At 39.4% G+C, this 18273-nt stretch overlaps 2 protein-coding genes across 3 annotated transcripts; one reads left to right on the top strand and one right to left on the bottom strand.

The window, feature by feature from the left end:
• The first annotated feature begins 3563 nt into the window (after positions 1 to 3563).
• Positions 3564 to 12090, top strand: LOC140939020 (pancreatic secretory granule membrane major glycoprotein GP2-like). Its single transcript, XM_073388578.1, has 4 exons — positions 3564 to 3655; positions 9777 to 10163; positions 10884 to 11012; positions 11635 to 12090. Exons 2-4 carry the CDS (start codon positions 9920 to 9922, stop codon positions 11898 to 11900), a joined length of 639 nt encoding a protein of 212 aa, XP_073244679.1. The 5' UTR covers positions 3564 to 3655; positions 9777 to 9919; the 3' UTR covers positions 11901 to 12090.
• Positions 12091 to 12393: 303 nt separating this feature from the next.
• Positions 12394 to 18265, bottom strand: LOC140939218 (glutamate--cysteine ligase regulatory subunit-like). 2 transcript variants are annotated; one of them, XM_073388792.1, is made up of 10 exons: positions 18001 to 18262; positions 16369 to 16440; positions 15973 to 16051; positions 15638 to 15694; positions 15437 to 15537; positions 15050 to 15145; positions 14836 to 14889; positions 14176 to 14236; positions 13730 to 13865; positions 12394 to 13126 (listed from the first exon to the last, which is right to left on the bottom strand). In XM_073388792.1, the coding sequence occupies exons 1-10, from the start codon at positions 18166 to 18168 to the stop codon at positions 13099 to 13101; spliced, it is 852 nt and encodes a 283-aa protein (XP_073244893.1). In that variant the 5' UTR covers positions 18169 to 18262; the 3' UTR covers positions 12394 to 13098. The 2 variants fall into 2 exon arrangements, with proteins under 2 accessions (XP_073244893.1, XP_073244894.1); XM_073388793.1 differs by lacking the exon at positions 15638 to 15694 and having other exon boundaries at positions 18001 to 18265.
• Between the last annotated feature and the right edge of the window lie 8 nt (positions 18266 to 18273).

The following is an 18273-nucleotide window of genomic DNA, read 5'->3' as shown; positions in this document are numbered from 1 at the left end:
AAGAACGTGAAACCATCACGAACGCCGACAAAATAATTCAGTTGAAAACTGACCCTTCAAAGATTTGCGTTAAGTTTTGTTTCGTTCGTACGAAGAAAACATAACTTCTGCTGAAGAATTTCTACTTTTGTATGACGAATGCTCTTCGAAAAACCCAGAATATGAACCTCTGGTTTCAGCCGGACAACTCGAGTTTTAAAGTCCATAACCGCAGCTCAAGAACGTCTTAACAAACGCAGTGGCTGTAATGCTGCAAAAATACTTCCGTAGTACCAAGAACATCTGGTGCTAATAAAGTTCGCCATTATGACTTTTGGGACGGAGATGACTGGGTTGACTAGGGTGACCGGAATACCTAGGATCAGTGAATGACTGTCACTGGGATGGCTAAGGTGACTAAAGTGACTGGATTACTATACAACATCATATAACACCATGTAACACCCTGTAACATTGTGCCACATCATGGTGACACCATTTAACACCCTGTAACACCGTGCAATACCACGTACCACAGTGTAACACCATGTAACGACGTGTAACACAAAGTAACCCCGTGGTCACCCTCTAACAAAGTGTAAAAGCATATAGAGCGGTTTTCACTTGACTGTCGTAAAACCAAAACCAAAGTAAATACACTAGCCAACCAAAGGGCGTAGTAAAACCAAAACCAAAACCAAAACCAAAACCAATCCCTTTCGACAGTCAAGTGAAAACCGCTCTAACCCTGTGTAACACCATGCAACACCCTGCAACATAAAGCAACACAATAAAACACCATGTGCAAGCGTGTTGCACCCTATAACACCGTATAATACCCTGTAACACCATGTAACACCCTATAACACCCTGTAACACCATGTAACACCATGTAACACCCTGTAACACCGGGCAACACCAGGTAACACCATGTAATACCCTGTAACACTGTCTCCCAAAATATAACAGCGTCTAACAACATGTAACACCATGTAACACCCTGTAACGCCGTTTATCGACGTTTAACATCCTGTAACACCATGTAAGACCCTGTAACGCCTTGTAACACTATGTAACACGCTGTAACACCGTGTAACACCATGTAACACCCTGAAAACGGCAACTGGACACAGACTGGACTTTAACATGTACTATATATTTGATTAGTGAAAATAGTCGAGAGGTGCTTTTGTTCTTAGATTGGTAGTACGACCTGGCTGAATGACGTTTAAAAGTAGCTAGAACTAAAAGAATTAAATTAACTGCAAAAACGGTGGACGAAGATCCTGCTAGTTATGAACGTTGGATCTTTAGAAAAGAGATCTAATCAGCCAAAATACTAAAAACCAAAAACGAGATGTCCAAAGACTACTGCAAAGTTGATAAGAACAACGCGTACTGTTTTTTCATAACAATATTTCGGCCGGCCATACCAGCCTTCTTCAGGTTTGCAGATGTTACTGAACTTTAATATGACAGGAATCATAATATTATATAGATGGGGAATGTCGCAATAAAAATTGTTTAAAAGGGAGAGGCGGAAAAGATGTACAACACAAAAAACTGGAAAAGAAAAATTATAAGAATATTGATTTACAGTAAATCGTCACAGCGGTTTAGGCCATTAGGTTCAAGAGTCATGGCCTTATCTATCAAATGCGACTCCCTAGCCTTACGAACTAAGTCACGTGAAGAATGAATTTTCTCTAGTGAGATTAACTGCGTGTCACGGTATGAGAATGGTTAGAGTGAGAGAAAAAGTGTTCAGAAACACATTCTTCACGTGACTCAGTTCGCCTACGTACATCTCACATTTTCAGCGAACTGGAATAAACGCAACAAAGTTTTAAAAAGCACGCATTCACTTTAAATGTGACGTTTTTTCATAAAAAAAGGATTTGAATTTTACATATAAATGGGTTTTATAAACAGGTAACTATACTCTTTTATTTTCTCTAACTTGTCACTGTCTTCTACATGGCTCCATTAGGTTGACGTTTTAAGTGTGTCTTGTAGCCCTAAGGACAAAAAAGTTGTTTAGAAAGAAAATTAGATTAATTCTTGTTATTCATATTCCTAATCCAAGGACTCAAGGAGATCCAGTAAAAAGCTAACCGGACGGGAGATTCACTGTCCAATTAACCTGTTTCAGGCTCTCAGTTAGTTGCATGGTTTGTACAATCTTGAAAAGGTCTTGAATTTTTAATTAGTAGAAGTCTTGAAAAGTCCTTGAATTCAGTAACGGTCCTTGAAAAGTACTTGATTTCTTATTAGGTCTTGAGGAATCCTTGAAATTCACTCCCTTAAATTTTCATTAAACATTTTTGTGCATGAGCAATATCAGGTGCAATTGTAAGTCACCCAGTCATTTTCAAAGTGTTGTTGCGGAAAGTAGGATAAAATGTTAATGTGATCAACCATGGCTGAAGAATTAAAAATCGTAAATAACTGCATGACGTGTTTTAGCGAATAAGATGTTCAAAAAGGGGTTAAAGAATGCCGATTTATTGAATACTGAATCTTAAGTTCTTGAAAACAGCAATTTTTCCTTGAAAACCCCATGAAAAGTCCACGAAATTTGTTTGTCTGAAGCTGTACGAACCATGAGTAGGGATCGTCGCGAAAAAATACGCGCGAGATCTATGAAAGGGGCGGAGGCCCTGATCTCTCCCTAGCCTCCTCACGTTTTTGGCATCACTTTGTTCTGCACGACGGCACTGCGGTGAGGGAGCTTAGCAACAACGAAGGCGACGGCAACGGGGACGGCAACAAAGCAATGAGTTTAGATTGGCAAATCAACAACTCTGCACATGCATCACGCTTTTTTGTACATTTCTTTGCTGTCACCTGTAAGACTACGACGTGAAACTTTTCTAATTTCTCGTCAGTTTAATGGAGGACGTAAGCATGCATGAGGCAACTGATTTCTTTTTTCTTCTTGTGAACTTATAATCAGCCCTTTAGAGTTTTAATTCCTAAAAAAATTACCAAAATATCAGCACAGTCACGAGGGAAAATTACAAGGGTTTGAGCTAGTTGATGTAGTTTGCAATAGTGACTTTTTTGCTACCATTGCCTTCATCAGTTGCCTATTGGAGCCTGGAACAGCCTACCAGCTTAGGCCTCTTTGTGTTGTAGGGGGGAGGGAGGGGGGGGTGGGGGAGAAATAGCAAAAGTCGAAAAATAGAAAGCGCGCGGCGCACGATCATGATCTTCCCATCATGCCCTGTGCGCTCTTTTTTTCCTTTCTCCAGCCTCTCTACAACACAAAAGGGGGCGACGGCAGAGAAAACGTCACTTTTAAACCGAATTCGCGTGTTTTCAAACTTTGTCAAGCTTACTCCAATTCGCTAAAAATGTCAAATTTCCCTGGAGTTGATTTCTTGGGACCAAACTCAAGTTTTGAAAGAGAAAACAAATTCCTTGTCGCTTGTTTACGTTCTCCATAAAAGGTGAAATGAGGCATTTTCACGCCGTAGTCGTGCAGTGACGTCAAACAAATGTACAAAAAAGTGTATACTGCACGTGCAAAGTTGTTGTTTTGCTAATCAAACCTTAGTTTTTTGACATTCTCGCTTTCGTCGCCGTCGTCGTTGCTAAAGCTCCCTTTAAAGAGGCCTCTGCGAAGGCGAATTGGCTACCGACGAAATTATGTACCACATATGAGAGCCAAGAGGTAAGGCGTCCCTGCTGCCGGTTGATGGATATCAAATGTAAATGTGTAAATATAAACGTAAATACTCATATTATCCGCTCACCTCAGGCCTTTTCAGGGATAATTTACAACACTGGTTGGCGGACTTTGCCAGACTGCTTAAGGTGCAGTTTACAAGTAATGAAGGAATGAGTATAATGATGACCCCATACATGAGTGTGAAAGTGAGATAGACCACTACACCTGGCACTCTGTGCCCTACTCTTTCACAAAGAAGTCAGCCGGGGAAAGCGCTGTGGTTCGGGTGAATTTTCTCCTTGATTTGAACTCTGTTTCTCTTTTAGTTTGTTTTTTGGTATAGAAATTAATGTTTAACACAGACGAAGATAAAATGTACAAAATAACACTAATCATTTATGCCTAACAAACCTATTTACATATGTCTACGAAAAATGACATTTAGTTTCGATACTTACGTTACCTCGTGCATGGGTCACGCGGACAAAGTCAAATCGCTGGACAAATTAAACGTCGACAGGCTTCCACACATTCGTTGAGTTCATCTGTCATACAGTCCACAAAACAATTATCTTCGCAGCTAATGGTATTTTTCGTGTTTGCCTCGCCTTGCTGAAGGGATCCATCTGAGTTGATATACACAAATCAGAACATATAATTAGTATTCACAAACTAATGGTCACCCTTTAATTCAGGAAAGGGATTCATTAGCCAGGTCTACGCAATTCCGCAGTAGTTGTACTGGATGGCGCAGATAACACTGATTTCGGGCTAAAATGTCTGTGCCCATGCGAAAGTGCACCTCTTCGTTCTGAGCATAAATAATTCACACAGTAGAGACTACCACTGCCTGCAAGCAGACAGATCACTTAGCTTTTTGAAAGGATTTGTCTAGAATGTACTAAATTTAACCGAACTAGATCTACTTTTTTTGTTGTGTTCAGTGATACGTCCAAACATGCGTACAGGCAAGCCGCGCATTTCTCGTCTCAGAACTATCATGTCGCGCGATCCTAAAAGTAAATACGATTTCGAAATAGGCAACCTTGAAGATTTGCGGGTCGCAAAACCTTCTGTACAACTGTTATAATTATTTTGTTTTAATGAAAAATTCTTACGAGAAAAAAAGGCTCCTTCATATGTATCTGCATGACATAACATTGAATACATGTAAGAGGCAATAGATGTCAAAAACGTAACATGAAAGGTGATCATAAAACTTGCGGGATAAAAGTCAATCGGTGTCAGTACGCGGACTAAATAAAATGCAATTTATTTCCTTCATTTATTCATTTTTTACGGATTGCATATTAAAGCAGTTTTTGTTAAAGAAATGGGTTAAATTTTCAAGGAAGTCTCTTCATTTTCAAGCAAAGCCTGATTAATAATTTTTTAGTCCTGAACGAGTTAAGAGATTTCAACGGATTTACGACTAACTCGTAATGAATCTTTGGACTTAGCTTTCACGAATTATTTACAACGCAAACGTACCCACTGAAAATTTCTTACCTTGAATGAGCTCTTGTTGGGAATTTTGAAGAAGTGTACAAATTAAAGCAAGGGACAGTAATACTACTTCTAGTGTAGGTTTTAGGAGCATTTTAAGGAGTAAATGAGCTGTTTTTGGTAGTCAGCTTTCCCAGTTTTCAATTGCTTTTAGACTAATACAACGTAATGTATTTGTTTCGGTGACAACTGGGCAGATAATGCCAATGGGATACGCGTGGTTGCTAAGGAGACCCACGGGCTTTTTTTACGGAGTTAATGTTAGGCGCTTGGATTATTCATATATCATGGTAGGTTTTTTTTCCTGATCTAGCACGCAATAATAGGGCATGAGAACCCTGAAATTCAGCTCTGTGGCTACGGCAGAATCTGCTTCGTCGATTTAAACCTCATGAAAAAGATTTTGGCAGTTCGCTTTAGTTAGAGCTGATTAGTGTTTTAAGAGGAAGCTAATTTTAATTAGCAATACTTTGGGAGTAAAATACAGGTTTCAGGAAGAATAATATTATTGAGAGCAACAAGAGGAGCCGGCAATCCTAATCTCCATGCTCATATTACGCATGCGTCCCATATATGTAGCCAGCATTCATTTGGACTTCCACTAAGAATGAATGGAATGCAAAGAACGCAATTTGATATAACTTGCGTTTGGACCTTCTGTTACTCGTAATCTGATCACGAGTGTTTCGACCATCTGTCCCGTGAAACCATAGTTATTAGAGGAGACTGGTTATGAAAAGCGGGAAACATCAATGATAAAAACAACAGTGCTGTAGTTTATGTTGGAAGCACCCTGAAAGTGCACAATCCTTTGTTTTCTGTTGGCAAATTGTTACGGAATAAATTAATGCAACGTTTTTATTGGTCAATACAATCAAAATGACAGGAATTCTTTTGAACGTTGTGCACTTTCAGGTCCACAAAAACATATAACAAAGGAGTCTGACGGGTTTCATAACCATTCCACTCAATTAACTATGGTGAAACTTACGCTAAACACAGCGATGGAGCAAAAGCGTTTTGACCATTGATCCGGTCCTTTGTCGCCCGCACTCCGAAACCTTGGTTATTATTGGTTAGAATATTACATTATGAGGCGGCCATTTCCGTGTTAAGTTGCCACGAACTTTGTGGCAGAACGCAGAGGAGTATGACGTGATTCCAATAGAACATAGAAGGACTGAATAGGAAACTGGCTGACGTGATCGGTTTCAAAATAGTGAAAATTTGAGAAGAGCTAGAGCCATTCAACTTTTTGCGCGTGTAATTTTTTCCTTGTATGAGGCCCGATCATCGATTGTAAAAATTGCCAATGTTTTGACGGAAAGGAATGAAGAGCAAGATAGAAACAACCAATCAGCGATTAGAATACCAGTCACGTGATATGCGTTTCCTCAGTATCCAGTTTTTCCTACAGCCACAATAATGGCTCTTGTTCTTTCTATTTTCCATGCTTTTCGTGCTCGTGCAAATAAAACTCCTTTTCAATCGGAGAGTTTTGAACCTAGCTTCATTTTGAAAGAAAGCCGTGGTGCGGATAACTTTCTTAGTAAGCTGCCGGGCCAATACTCAGGGTTTTTTAAAAAATATAACTGGAAAATGAAGGTACTCCTTTGCCCTGCGACCTTTGCGTGACTCCGATGATCTCTTAATACGACTCTCCCGTCTCCAGAAGGAGGCGTTAAACTTTCCTGCCAAATACATTGACACTCAAATAAAGTGCATTTTTTGAAGATTTGAATTTTAGTTTATTTAGGCGTTGTTTTGGTTCACGGCAGCCTGTTCCTTAACTAGGAACCGACCATCACAATAACAGTGATTGGGTTAGCAGAATTTACAGTCTTCAATGTCAACTTTTTTTCTAATATATTTTTCAAACGGATGGTTGATGTCAACACTTATTGTCACTACTTCTTCCTCTCGTGAATTAACAAAACCATTTTATCATATATTGGTTGCTTTTTACAACATGAGTAAGGCGAGTATTCGGCTGAAAGCGTGTATACTGCTTGGCATTTTAGGTCTCGTGCTCTGTAAAGGTGAGTTACATGTTGTGTACGAATTCCTGTCTCAATCAGCGACTTGTTATCGTAGAAAACGCTTCGTTTTAATTTCCTTAATTTAACCAGCTTCTGGCATCGTTCTTTTCAATTGTGCCGACTTCTAATGAATTTTGAGTGCAGAGAGTTTCAACTGAAATAACACAAAGATTCTTTGTCTCTTTCGCGGAGATCTTTCAGAACTATTTAATAGAAAGAATAGAGCTTTTAGCGTTGCTCAAAGAAATCACTGAAAAGGAAAATACGCCTGCCTGGTGCGTGCCCCCCGGCAAATTCAGCAAAACTTCAGCGTCAATATCAGATGTTAGGTTAAACTTGAGTCATTGCTTTTACCAGCCTTCGAAATATTTGAGTTTCAGCTGTAAGTGAAACAATCTTTCTTATTGAATAGGTAAAAAATATAAAGCTGCTGGCGTATTTCGCTAATTTTTCACTGAAACTGCCATCGTATATGCCTTTATAGTCACGAATTGAACCAGATACCATGCTTGTTCGTCTTTGCTCATTTCACCATTAGGTACTCTTACATCTCATCCCGAGGTTTCGTCATACTCGAAGTATCAATAGGATTGCGCGCACTAAAAGGTTTAAGGCAGGGCGGATAAAGGTTGGGCGGTGAAACGAGCGCTCCGCTCTTCATTTAATGTGTGATGCGGAGTAGGACTGGCACGAGCGCTCTTTCCGCGCTTCCGGTGCGCTTGAAGGCCGGCGAAATTTTCCTTTTTGCAAACCGGAAATCCTATTTTCTTTCGGTAATTTCAGGCTACAATGATAAATAGATAAATTCGTTTCATAACAATATCAATAAACAGTTTCATATGTTTGTGTCTGTACGTCTAGAAGTCAAACTTGTCGGTCGTATAATGCCAAAATTTGAGTTTAATTTGAAAGTGTTGAATACTTCCTCCTTCCACTTAATATCACCTAATCGTCTTTCGCCGTTTCGTTTGCAAAAGCTTAACACTTCTTAACGTCAATTTTTACATATGTTAAAGAGGGATAAATTTTATATAACATAACAGAAAATTAGATTGATATATATTGATATAGTGGCGTTGTACTTCTTCAAACTTTGCTTCTCGGGTGCAACGTGCCATGGCGATTCGCGCAATGCGTTGCAAATCCGGCAACCGCACGTAAACAATTTATTGAGGTTTGTTGTAAGGTTTTTTTCAGTTTTTCTCTCTAAAACTAAACAAGGTAAACCGGTAAAAACTAAGGGGAAACTAATTTTGAAGTTTCGAACAAACAGAAAGACGTATGAGATGTTTTTTTCAAAATTAAAAAGAAGGATGATGGTGATTGAAATTAGCATAATTTCACCTTGCACGAGCTGCACGCATTTATAAAATACACGTCATCTAGTTATGAAACAAGATCTGCTGTCATTTAGTTTTGCCTTGGACGACATGGATGAGATTTTCCTTCGTGTTTTAGACAGTACTTAGTTGTTTTTGTTTTGAAATAACATCGACATTGGCGAGTAGCAGAACGAAAATATAATTCAGTGGTAGAGTCATGGAAGTAATAAAAGAGACCCTTTGAAAGAGATGTTTGTCTACTCCAACTAAACCTCCCGCAAAAAATAGCAACATTTGCCTCCCGGAGACAGCGTACCAGCACAAAGGAACGAGGAAGAAGTGCAAGAAAATAAATCAAGCTGCCATAATTCAGTGACAGCGGCAGTATCTAATGTACAAACCACATCGCAACATCGCAAGCCCTGACCGAATTCGAAAACAAGCGACATTTCTAAGCAGAGTCCCAGTCCACTGCATCACACCTTTTTGCTCGGACGCGCTCGTTTCACCGCCCAACCTTTATCCGCCCTGGTTTAAGGTTTCCTTTTTGTTTATCTCAGTGATTCTGGATAGTTCTGTGAATCGCGCAGTGAAAATAATAGCTGTTTTAATAGATGAATTGTTTCTTCCTTGGTGATGAAAAAGAAATTCACAGCCATACACTGTGAATGATCCGTGCAGTACAAACAAAAGAAATGTATTGCTTTCTATACTGCACGCTCTTTTGAAATTCAAAGATCGATCATAGTATTAAAGTCATGCTTGTCCATTCCAACGACCCCAGAAATCATTGCGCTGATTAAAACTTGTACCCGTTCCCCCAGGAGCTCCTATGCATACCCCCTATAGTCTGGAGTGCAGGAAATTTAGCAAGTTTGATTGCGTCAGACGGTCCGAAGTCGGTCACTCACACCTGGGATCCGTTTCTCGAAAGTCCCGGTAACTTTTCCTCTCGGGTCCAAAATCAAATGTTCAAATCAAAATCTTAAGAATAAAAGCGTCAAACCTGTCCATTTGTTTCATCAACTAATCTACTCAGTTCATGTTATCTGCAAAACTTCTAAGACTTGGATTTTCAATCAAACAACAACAGCTTTACGGGCCCTTAATTATCGGGACTTTCTCAAGAACCGGGGCCCATGGACCGAATAACCGGCCCAGACCAGCCTGCTTAACAGGCTCGTTAATCTGGTTAAAGTCTGGCAAAATGATATGATGATTTATGTTCTCTGCAAATTTTTACGGTTCTGACTGCAGCTAACCCTGATGTAGACGAATGCAAAGAATACAGTGAGTTAAATGACCGTGACCGGTCTTTAACTAACTACGATGCCTACGATAAAAGATGCGACGATAAACTAGAGATTGGCTGGTACAGATTCACAGGAAAAGCCGGGCAGATGATGCCAACCACATGCGTGGCCAAATTTCACTGTGGTGCTTACGGCCCAGGTTGGCTGAACGGCGACCATCCAATGCCCCAGGATGGGAGGGTAAAAAGGAGTGTGTGTTTTCACCTAGAGGGGGAATGTTGCAAGGAGAAGATCAGTATTCAAGTGAGGAATTGCGGGAAATTTATGGTGTATTTTTTGCCACCTACGCCAAGATGTCCTTTGAAATATTGCGGAAGTAAAGTTGAGGATGGTAAGTTTGGTAGATTTTTCACCCGGTCGTTTGTCTGAAAAACTTGTGTACAAATTTTTTACTGGGGTATCAAGAGAGGAGCTGTGAACACAAGCGGGTTACCTGCCAGCCAGGCGTGGAAAGGGAGAGGAGTAGAGGCAGCTTTCTGTCCGGCTTTCCCCGCCCAGTCTTTCGCAGCTTTCTCGCGCGTGCTTGTGATTTCCAAATGGTGATTTATCCCGACATTCCCAAATATTGATACGTAAATGATTAGAGCGGTTTTTACTTGACTGTCGTAAAACCAAAACCAAAGTAAATACACTAGCCAACCAAAGGGCGTAGTAAAACCAAAACCAAAACCAAAACCAATTACTTTCGACAGTCAAGTGAAAACCGCTCTACTAAAGAACGGTTTTCACTAGCGCAGAACCATAAGTATAAGGGCATACGCACGCGTACAGAATGGCATATTTGAGCCTCCAAGGTTCTGAAAAATGACCATATTTTGAGGACCTTCAACCAAACCAACGTTTGCACGGCATTACACATAATACACTATTATCGTCATTTTATTGGATAGCGCAAACGTCTTCCAACTTTGGTCAACACTACCTGGATATGAAGAATTGGCTGGGGGATCTGGGCCAATCAGAAAAGGAGAATATTTTGGATAAATAATAATGATGTTTATTGAGACGGGCTTTTTGATGACTCTAATCTTGCACGATGATTTTGTTACAGTTCCCCGTGAATGCAAAAGCTACGGCGTTTTAAATGAAACCGACAGCGCGCGAGGATTTTATAATCCGTTCCTGTCCCTCATCGACGCAGGACTTACTCCTGGATGGCACAGATTCATGGGAAAAGCGGGTATCAATACTTAACAGTCTTGTCTCATCATCATCATCATCATCATCATCATCATCATCATTATCATTGTCGTAATTGTCACCATCATCACTCCACAATCACCATTTGTAGTATAAAAATTATATAGAGTATGAATACCGTAAAATTCCGAAAATAAGCCCCGGGGCTTATATTTTTCAAAGGCCCTTTCTGAGGGGCTTATTTTTGGAGGGGCTTATCTGCGGAGGGAAATTGATCGGGCTAGCCTTATAGTTGGAAGTAAATTTACCGTTTTTGCTTTATTTTACTTTGTATTTGAGGGCAATTTTCCAGTTACATGCCCCGGGAGGCTTATATTTGGAGGGGCGATTTAACGCAAAGTTTTTTACGTTACCGGTTTGGGGGGCTTATATTTGGAGGGGCTCATACATGGAGGGGCTTATTTTCGGAATTTTACGGTATGTCAAAGTTTTCTTATCCTCAAAAGAAGGAATAATTAGGTCAACCAGTCCCCTTCATGTTCTGTATATAAATAGTTCGAAAGTTCGCAACGCGCAACGGTTCATTTCCCCATTTTACTTTCAAGCCCCGCCTTTTTGTTTTTTTCTTTAGTACTTACATGTTAGTGTTAAATATTTGTTAGGATCGCGGATGCCACATAAATGCGTCAAGTTATTTCACTGTGGTACACACGCACCCGGGTGGCTCAGTGGTGCTCATCCTCTGATAACTGAGGGTGCGGTTATGAGACAAGTATGCTTTCACTGGAACGGCGACTGTTGTTACTTCAAGCAACAAATACTAGTGCGAAACTGTGAGGATTTCTACGTCTACGAGCTTCCTGGAACAGAGAAAAGCTTTCTGCGATACTGTGGCAATTCAAAAAAGCACCATCATCTTGAACTTTAGTGAACGAAAACTAAGTAAGCTGCGAAAAACTCAGTACTATCAGCTTATTTACTGATCAGCAACCCATTTACTTTTGATTATGGTTTTTGGCTAGGCATGTGAAAAAAAAAAACAGCCTGAGAAAACAGGCAACATTTCGCGATTTCCCGGCGCAATAACGTTTGAGGAATGAGCGCAGAAATTCCATGCTGACGACGCGTCACTACCCGGATCTGGGTAGTGCTTCTGATTGAATTAAGTGACGCGTCATTAGTATGGAATTTCTGCACTCGTTTCGCGTGGAAACCATTAGTGGCGTCCCGAAACGTTGGCTGTTTTCTCAGGCTTAAAACAAACAAAAAGAATATTTAATATTTAACAGATAAGGGTTAGGCTTTTTCTATTTACCTGTTGCAAGTTTTTCCGGGTTGTTCCGGAGTTCTGGGGTTTAGTCAGTTGCCAAGAAGGTTCAAAATCCGCGATTCTAATCCGAAATGACTACAGCGTACAACAGTACGATAAAATGTTCAAGTTTTATTGAAATAAATACATCTTGATTTAAACAATTCAACTTTACAAGACGGAGAATAATAACACCGTAAAACTGCAGTGAAAGTATGGTATTCATTATTAGGACCATGTATTAAACTGTCAATTAAGTACAATTATTTATTAATTGATTATTATCACTAGATTGGATTGGGAAGAAAACTTTACCAAGGCTTTCACTAAGTGTGTGTGGAGTCGTCTACACAGATAAAAGAAAATGAACCTAAGCTAAAAAATATATATCCTTGATCACTCATTTATTTTGATTTTACTCGTCACCAAAATAGAAAAAAACACAGATTAATGTAATCACGACAACAAAAGAAAATCATCGTTTATAAAAGCACCTACAAATGTAATCAACCAAAAATTCCTACTTATGTCAGGAGCGTCTCTCAGATTGAAAAAAAATGTCCTGCTAAAGCCGAGGATTTAAACAGAATTTTTTTCGGAAACTTTGCATATTTCTTAACCGACTTTTTAAATTTCTGCTATTTTCGAATGCGTTAATTTTGTGCATCGTAAGTTGTAATGGAAGACACATGGCCAGTTGCGATCATTAGCGTACAGCTTCCTGGGAAATGTGCAGTACGAAGAGAATTCTTGACTACCTCGTTCTTGGCTTCTCAGCCTTCTTCAGTTTTCCAAAAATGCGTTTTTAAGGAAAGAGTTAATCTTGCTCACAGCTGACGATGTAACTGAAGAAAAGAAAACAGAGTTTATACGCAGTTAGTCGGCGATCGATCGATACCAGGGCGAAGTAGATGTTGCGGTTAATTGTTCACTTGTATTCCCTTTCTTTTGGAGTATGGTAATATATGCTAATGAACTTGAAACAAAGGAACACAAAAATTAATTTTGGACGCCCGTAGGACGTGCAAGGCGAGAGAAAAAAACCCAGTCTCGCTCGCCGTTTTCAGCCTCGTTCCAGACCTTTGGTTTGACTGCTTGCGTGTACTTGAATTTACGCAAAAATACAGACTGTTTTGCAGTCTAGTTCAGATAGTGAAGACGACGCAAACGGAAGTGATTTTTCACTTGCTGAAGCCTTAAAACAGGCTAGTCCCTCCGCATGGCACTTTTCCTGGCGGGTGGCGATTTCCCGCGCTTTAGAGTTATTCGCTCGCTCTGCTTCCTGAGAAAATAAAGCACTGCATGAAGAATGACTTTTTCCCGCGCTTGGTGCTAGCTGCATGCATCTGTTTGAAGTTCTGATTGGTCAATTGACGGAACTCGGTAGCTTACAAAGCTAGAAACCACAGTTCTGTCAGTTTATAGAATTACGTACTAGTTTAACATACCCTTTGTTTTTGATGACACCACGACATTTCACAAGTACAGAGTATCTCAGAGCCCACACTGGCCTCCATCCCTGGACATCTACATCTTTACAGCTCTCAGTTAGTGCTCCTTCAAGGCTTTCCTTTGTCAATATATCTGAAGTGGAAAATCACGTACAGTGTACTTAAACCTCAGTTTTCATAAGAAAGACAAAAACTAAAAACAGGATCTTGTTCCGGGAAAATGGCTGTACATTACAGAAATTGTTTTCTTTTATACCTGCACAAAGAGTATTGCATTCATGATAAATCAAAGCAGTGTTTACAGTATGCCGTTAGAAAAGAGTTAGGGGAGGTTAGGGAAGGAGAGGCGAAGAGGCTCAGTTTTGCCTTTGCGATCTCTGTCTCTGTTAAGTTACCCCTAGATGAAAATGAAACAGCCGTTTCTGAGGGTAGTCATTATTTACCTTTTGGATCAGCATGTGTCAGCAGTTGAATGTCATGCTTCTCACTGAATGCCACAAGATCCTGAAAAAATCAAGGAAAAATAAATTTAAAACTTTAAAAATTCAAATTCAAGGTAAATAAATTTTGAGAACTTCCCTGAGGGTAGACATTAATTCTTTGTCATATAATTACACTGGCATACAAAAAGTTCCTTCTACAGGCAACAGCCCATTCCCATACAAAAAGAAAAAGAAAAGAAAACATTAACAAGAAATGGTGGCACTTGGAAGTTATCGGTACGATTTCAGAAGGATGCGGCATGCAAAGGAATACGTTGTGTGTCCCCCTCACATGCCTTGTTCTTTCTGTTGCACCCGTATTATGCTGCGTAGCCTACGAGCAAGCTCTCCTGTTTGGGCGAGTGAAACAGGTCTCCAAAATAGGAGAGCTTGCTCGCAGGCTATATGCTGCGCCAAGAGCCTGCTACGTAGGCTAGTGTTACACTTATCACTTTATTGCAGCCAGTGGCTGAATCGCAAAAGAACCAGATATCAGATTGGTCCTCAAAAGGTTCACCCAATAACCACTCTAAGCAACCTCAAAAGGAAAAATGCAGCACTATTAGTTTAACATGTGCACCTGACCTGTAGCAATTAGTTGATCATAACATTATAAATTACCTTTGGCATTACGCAACATGAAGCAAGATTGACTTGGTTGATCTCAGGCTTGATCTGCAAAGAATTATTTGCAAAAATCAGTGCAGTAAGTTAAACATAGGTTATTCATGTACATGAACATTTAGAGGTGAAATGGTGCCGATCAGAAACAAAATCAAAACTAAATAAATAATAACCATAAAATGAGATAAACTGATAAAAGATAATAACATACCCTTGCCCACTGATAAAGTTTTTCCAGCGTTGGCTTGTCCAGGTCACAAACTCCTAGATCTTTGATGTATCCACTGTCTGATAGAAACTCCATTTCCTAAAAGTTTTAACAGCACAGTGTGTAATAAGACCTTCAGTCATTTGACTGATCAAGAGGAAGAAATAACATTGAAATAACCTTAAACTATTTCAGATCAAATTATCTTTGCTCTACGAAAGAGATATTTCTTAATAAATTTATTTGTGTAGTCACTGAGGATAGCATTTCAAAGTGGATAAAGCAGTTTTTTAGAACACTTCCATATGTAACTTACATTTAATAAAAAAATCACTATTGGGTGTTATAATCATGCAGTTTTAACAACAAGGTAAAAAGAGTTAAACATACCTCCCAGAAGCCCTTAAGAACTTCAAAAGCATCTTCACCAGACATCTCTGGCAATGCTAAGAACAAGGTTTCCACAGATTCCACTCCAAGCTCACACATTGCTAGTAAGAGGGGAAACAAATTTGAAAAAAACAGTTTAAGGGATAGAACTGTGACTAGTAATATTCATTGCTCCAAGTATAAAGAACCCTCAAGCCTCACCTCTGAATAGTGCATCCTGGATAATGGCAGGTTTGAGTTCAATTGCGAATACTTTCACTGTAATCAAAGGGAGAATTGATGATGTTGAACAATTTATTTTTAAGTTTCAGGCAGAGAGTCAGTGAAATTATTTTGTGATAAGTAAGTTAGGCCCGGTTCAAACATCTCATTTCACAAGTGCCAAATCTAATGCAACAGATTTTCCTCATTAGCATTAAATACAGCACATGTGAAATGTGATGTTTGAACAGGGCCTAAGATGTAATGAATAAAGTTAGGGAAGAAACAAGCATAGCAAAATGTCTCATCAGAATAGTAAAAAAAAATTACATTACCTGAAATTTTGAGATGTTCCCTCTCTCCTCGCTCTATTTTTTCCACAAACTTTTGGTTCACACATCTCAATGCCTTTTTCTAAAATAACATAAAATTAGAAAACTAATGATTTCTCAAAACTGCTTTCTAATGTCTTGTGTTTTCAAAGTAAAAAGCAAGGAGTTACTAGATTTCTCTGTAGTATTTCTAATGGGCCACCAAGGCATTTATAGTCTGGTAGACAGAAGCACTACTTAGCTCCTACACCGCTACACTAAAAACACAACTTTGTCTAGTCACATGACCTCAAACTTCCTGCACTAGTAAAGTCCCGCATGTACACTACAATCTCTTCTCGTTTCTCCCTTGTAATAACAGATAATAAAATTATTTCTTGAGTAATTATTGTAACTTACTGGAATAAATTCCTCTTCATTGTTGTTCCCAGGCACTAAGCTGCTCAATGTTGTTCCAATGCTTTCAGATAGCTACAATAATATTGAGAACACCACATATTAAACTGATGTCCATCTTTAAGTTTTGTGATAATAATCCCTGTTTTTGAAAGTAATTTAACCCATTCGCTCCTGGAGTTTTTGCCCAAAAACGCGTTTTGAAGCTGGTCGAGTGGTTTTCTCATCACTGTCGTGCTATAAAGAGCTAAAACTTACCACAAACCGGTTTACAGGTCGTACGCTTCATGGCCTTGTGATCCAGATGCAAAATATCAGCTTGTGAAGTTCGGGCATGCGCAGAAAGCAAAATTTCGAGATAGTTTTTGGGTTTAAAAGTGACACAGCAGTCTTGACTTTTACTTTTCGCTTTCTCTCCTCCCCTCTTTTTTTGCTTTTCTTGCCTCATTTTTTTTTCTCTTGCTGGGCATTTAGTAGGCTTCATTTTGGTGGGAATAGTTTTTAGGAAAGCTTTTAGGATCTTAGGATTAGGGGAAAGGAAAGGTAGGTGGGCAATGGAACAAGATTTTCATGGAGATTTTCAGGTCAATGTTACATGGTTTTTTGCCTCTTTCTCCGGTATCCTTGACTGAATTGTGCTCATTCTGGTATGGTTTGAAAGATCTCTTCACTCTGCACAAGTTAGCGGGCAAAGTTGTCCTTGCCCGTTAAAACTGATGACGTCACAAAGGGTAGAAAGGACGTGGATCTGCACGGGCGGTTACGGGCGGTTCAGGGGCGAATGGGTTAAGTACTTTAGGAATGAGGAGGTGCTTTGGGTTTGGGTGAGTTAATTGAGTTTTTTAAAAATATAATATTCAATTGAGTTAATTCAATATCTTTTATTTATTGTAGGCAAAAAATAAGACATTTGAATGCTAATTAACACATGATGGTGGACTACTGCTATCAAGCAGAGAAAAATGAAAAGACATGTCTATCACCCCACCCTATACTAATGACCTGACTAATACATTTTTTAATGTAATACAGTGTAAGTGTTCTTAATGTACTTGCATAACTGCATGTTTAATTAACTAAGCTTCAACTTATTGAGGCACGTTCATTTTTTGAAATTGTTGACTCGCTTTTTAAACAAAATCACTTCGGTAGCAAAGTAATGATTTGTGTTTATTTTATGCACAAAGGCCAAAAATAACCCATATAGACATGTTGATTCTATGGATTGCATTTTTCTTGACAGTGAAGCTTAAATTGCTGACTCACGCGACGAACGCGAATTCATCGCGCATACAGTTGCCTTTCAACGATTTTCTAATCAAACAAGTTTAATGTTTATAATGCACGAATGAGTCTATTAAAAGACTCACATTGCCTTTGTATCGATTTCTGATATTCGTGACGAAAGAATCCTCGAAGCCGGCCGGGGTATTGTTTACACAGAAGGATTGTAAATAGTATGTGACAACAGAAAAATATAACGTTTATAAGTTCCTTAACGGAGGATTCAATGTAAGAGACTGTAGGAAAGCATGTTTACCCAGTGTAGACGAAAATGAAGATCACGAAGGGCTCTAAGCTTGTACACTCTCGCGTGCTCGAATTAAAAAATCTCACCAAAGACTCAGAACAAACCTCATCCGATGAACTAGGTGTAGTCTTCCGTTTGATCCTGTTCCAGTTGGAAATGTTGCCTCCGTGTATATACAACTTCTTGGCGAATTTTAGAGCTTTTTCTGTGCTACATCTTTCGTTTAAACCGTCGTTAATACTAACACCATTTTCCATGGGTTCGTTCGCCATGATCGATTGTTGTGGTTGTGTCGAGGAAACCGCTGAGTCGTCCAATATTTATACTTCTTTCCCAGTTAGCTTTGCAGGCGTCGTGTCACGCTTTCTTTTTCCACC

This window comes from Porites lutea, chromosome 5, assembly GCF_958299795.1.
Source record: "Porites lutea chromosome 5, jaPorLute2.1, whole genome shotgun sequence".
NCBI lineage: Eukaryota > Metazoa > Cnidaria > Anthozoa > Scleractinia > Poritidae > Porites > Porites lutea.
Note: the sequence above shows the minus strand (reverse complement) of the source record. Positions and strands in the feature narration are given on the sequence as shown.

Coding starts and splice junctions, on each gene's coding strand:
- LOC140939020 (XM_073388578.1), top strand. CDS start 9,920: ATGATGCCAACCACATGCGTGGCCAAATTTCACTGTGGTGCTTACGGC. Junction 10,164..10,883: donor CGGAAGTAAAGTTGAGGATG/GTAAGTTTGGTA, acceptor ATTTTGTTACAG/TTCCCCGTGAATGCAAAAGC. Junction 11,013..11,634: donor CAGATTCATGGGAAAAGCGG/GTATCAATACTT, acceptor AATATTTGTTAG/GATCGCGGATGCCACATAAA.
- LOC140939218 (XM_073388792.1), bottom strand. CDS start 18,168: ATGGCGAACGAACCCATGGAAAATGGTGTTAGTATTAACGACGGTTTA. Junction 16,052..16,368: donor ATGAAGAGGAATTTATTCCA/GTAAGTTACAAT, acceptor ATGTTATTTTAG/AAAAAGGCATTGAGATGTGT. Junction 14,890..15,049: donor AACTTTATCAGTGGGCAAGG/GTATGTTATTAT, acceptor AATTCTTTGCAG/ATCAAGCCTGAGATCAACCA.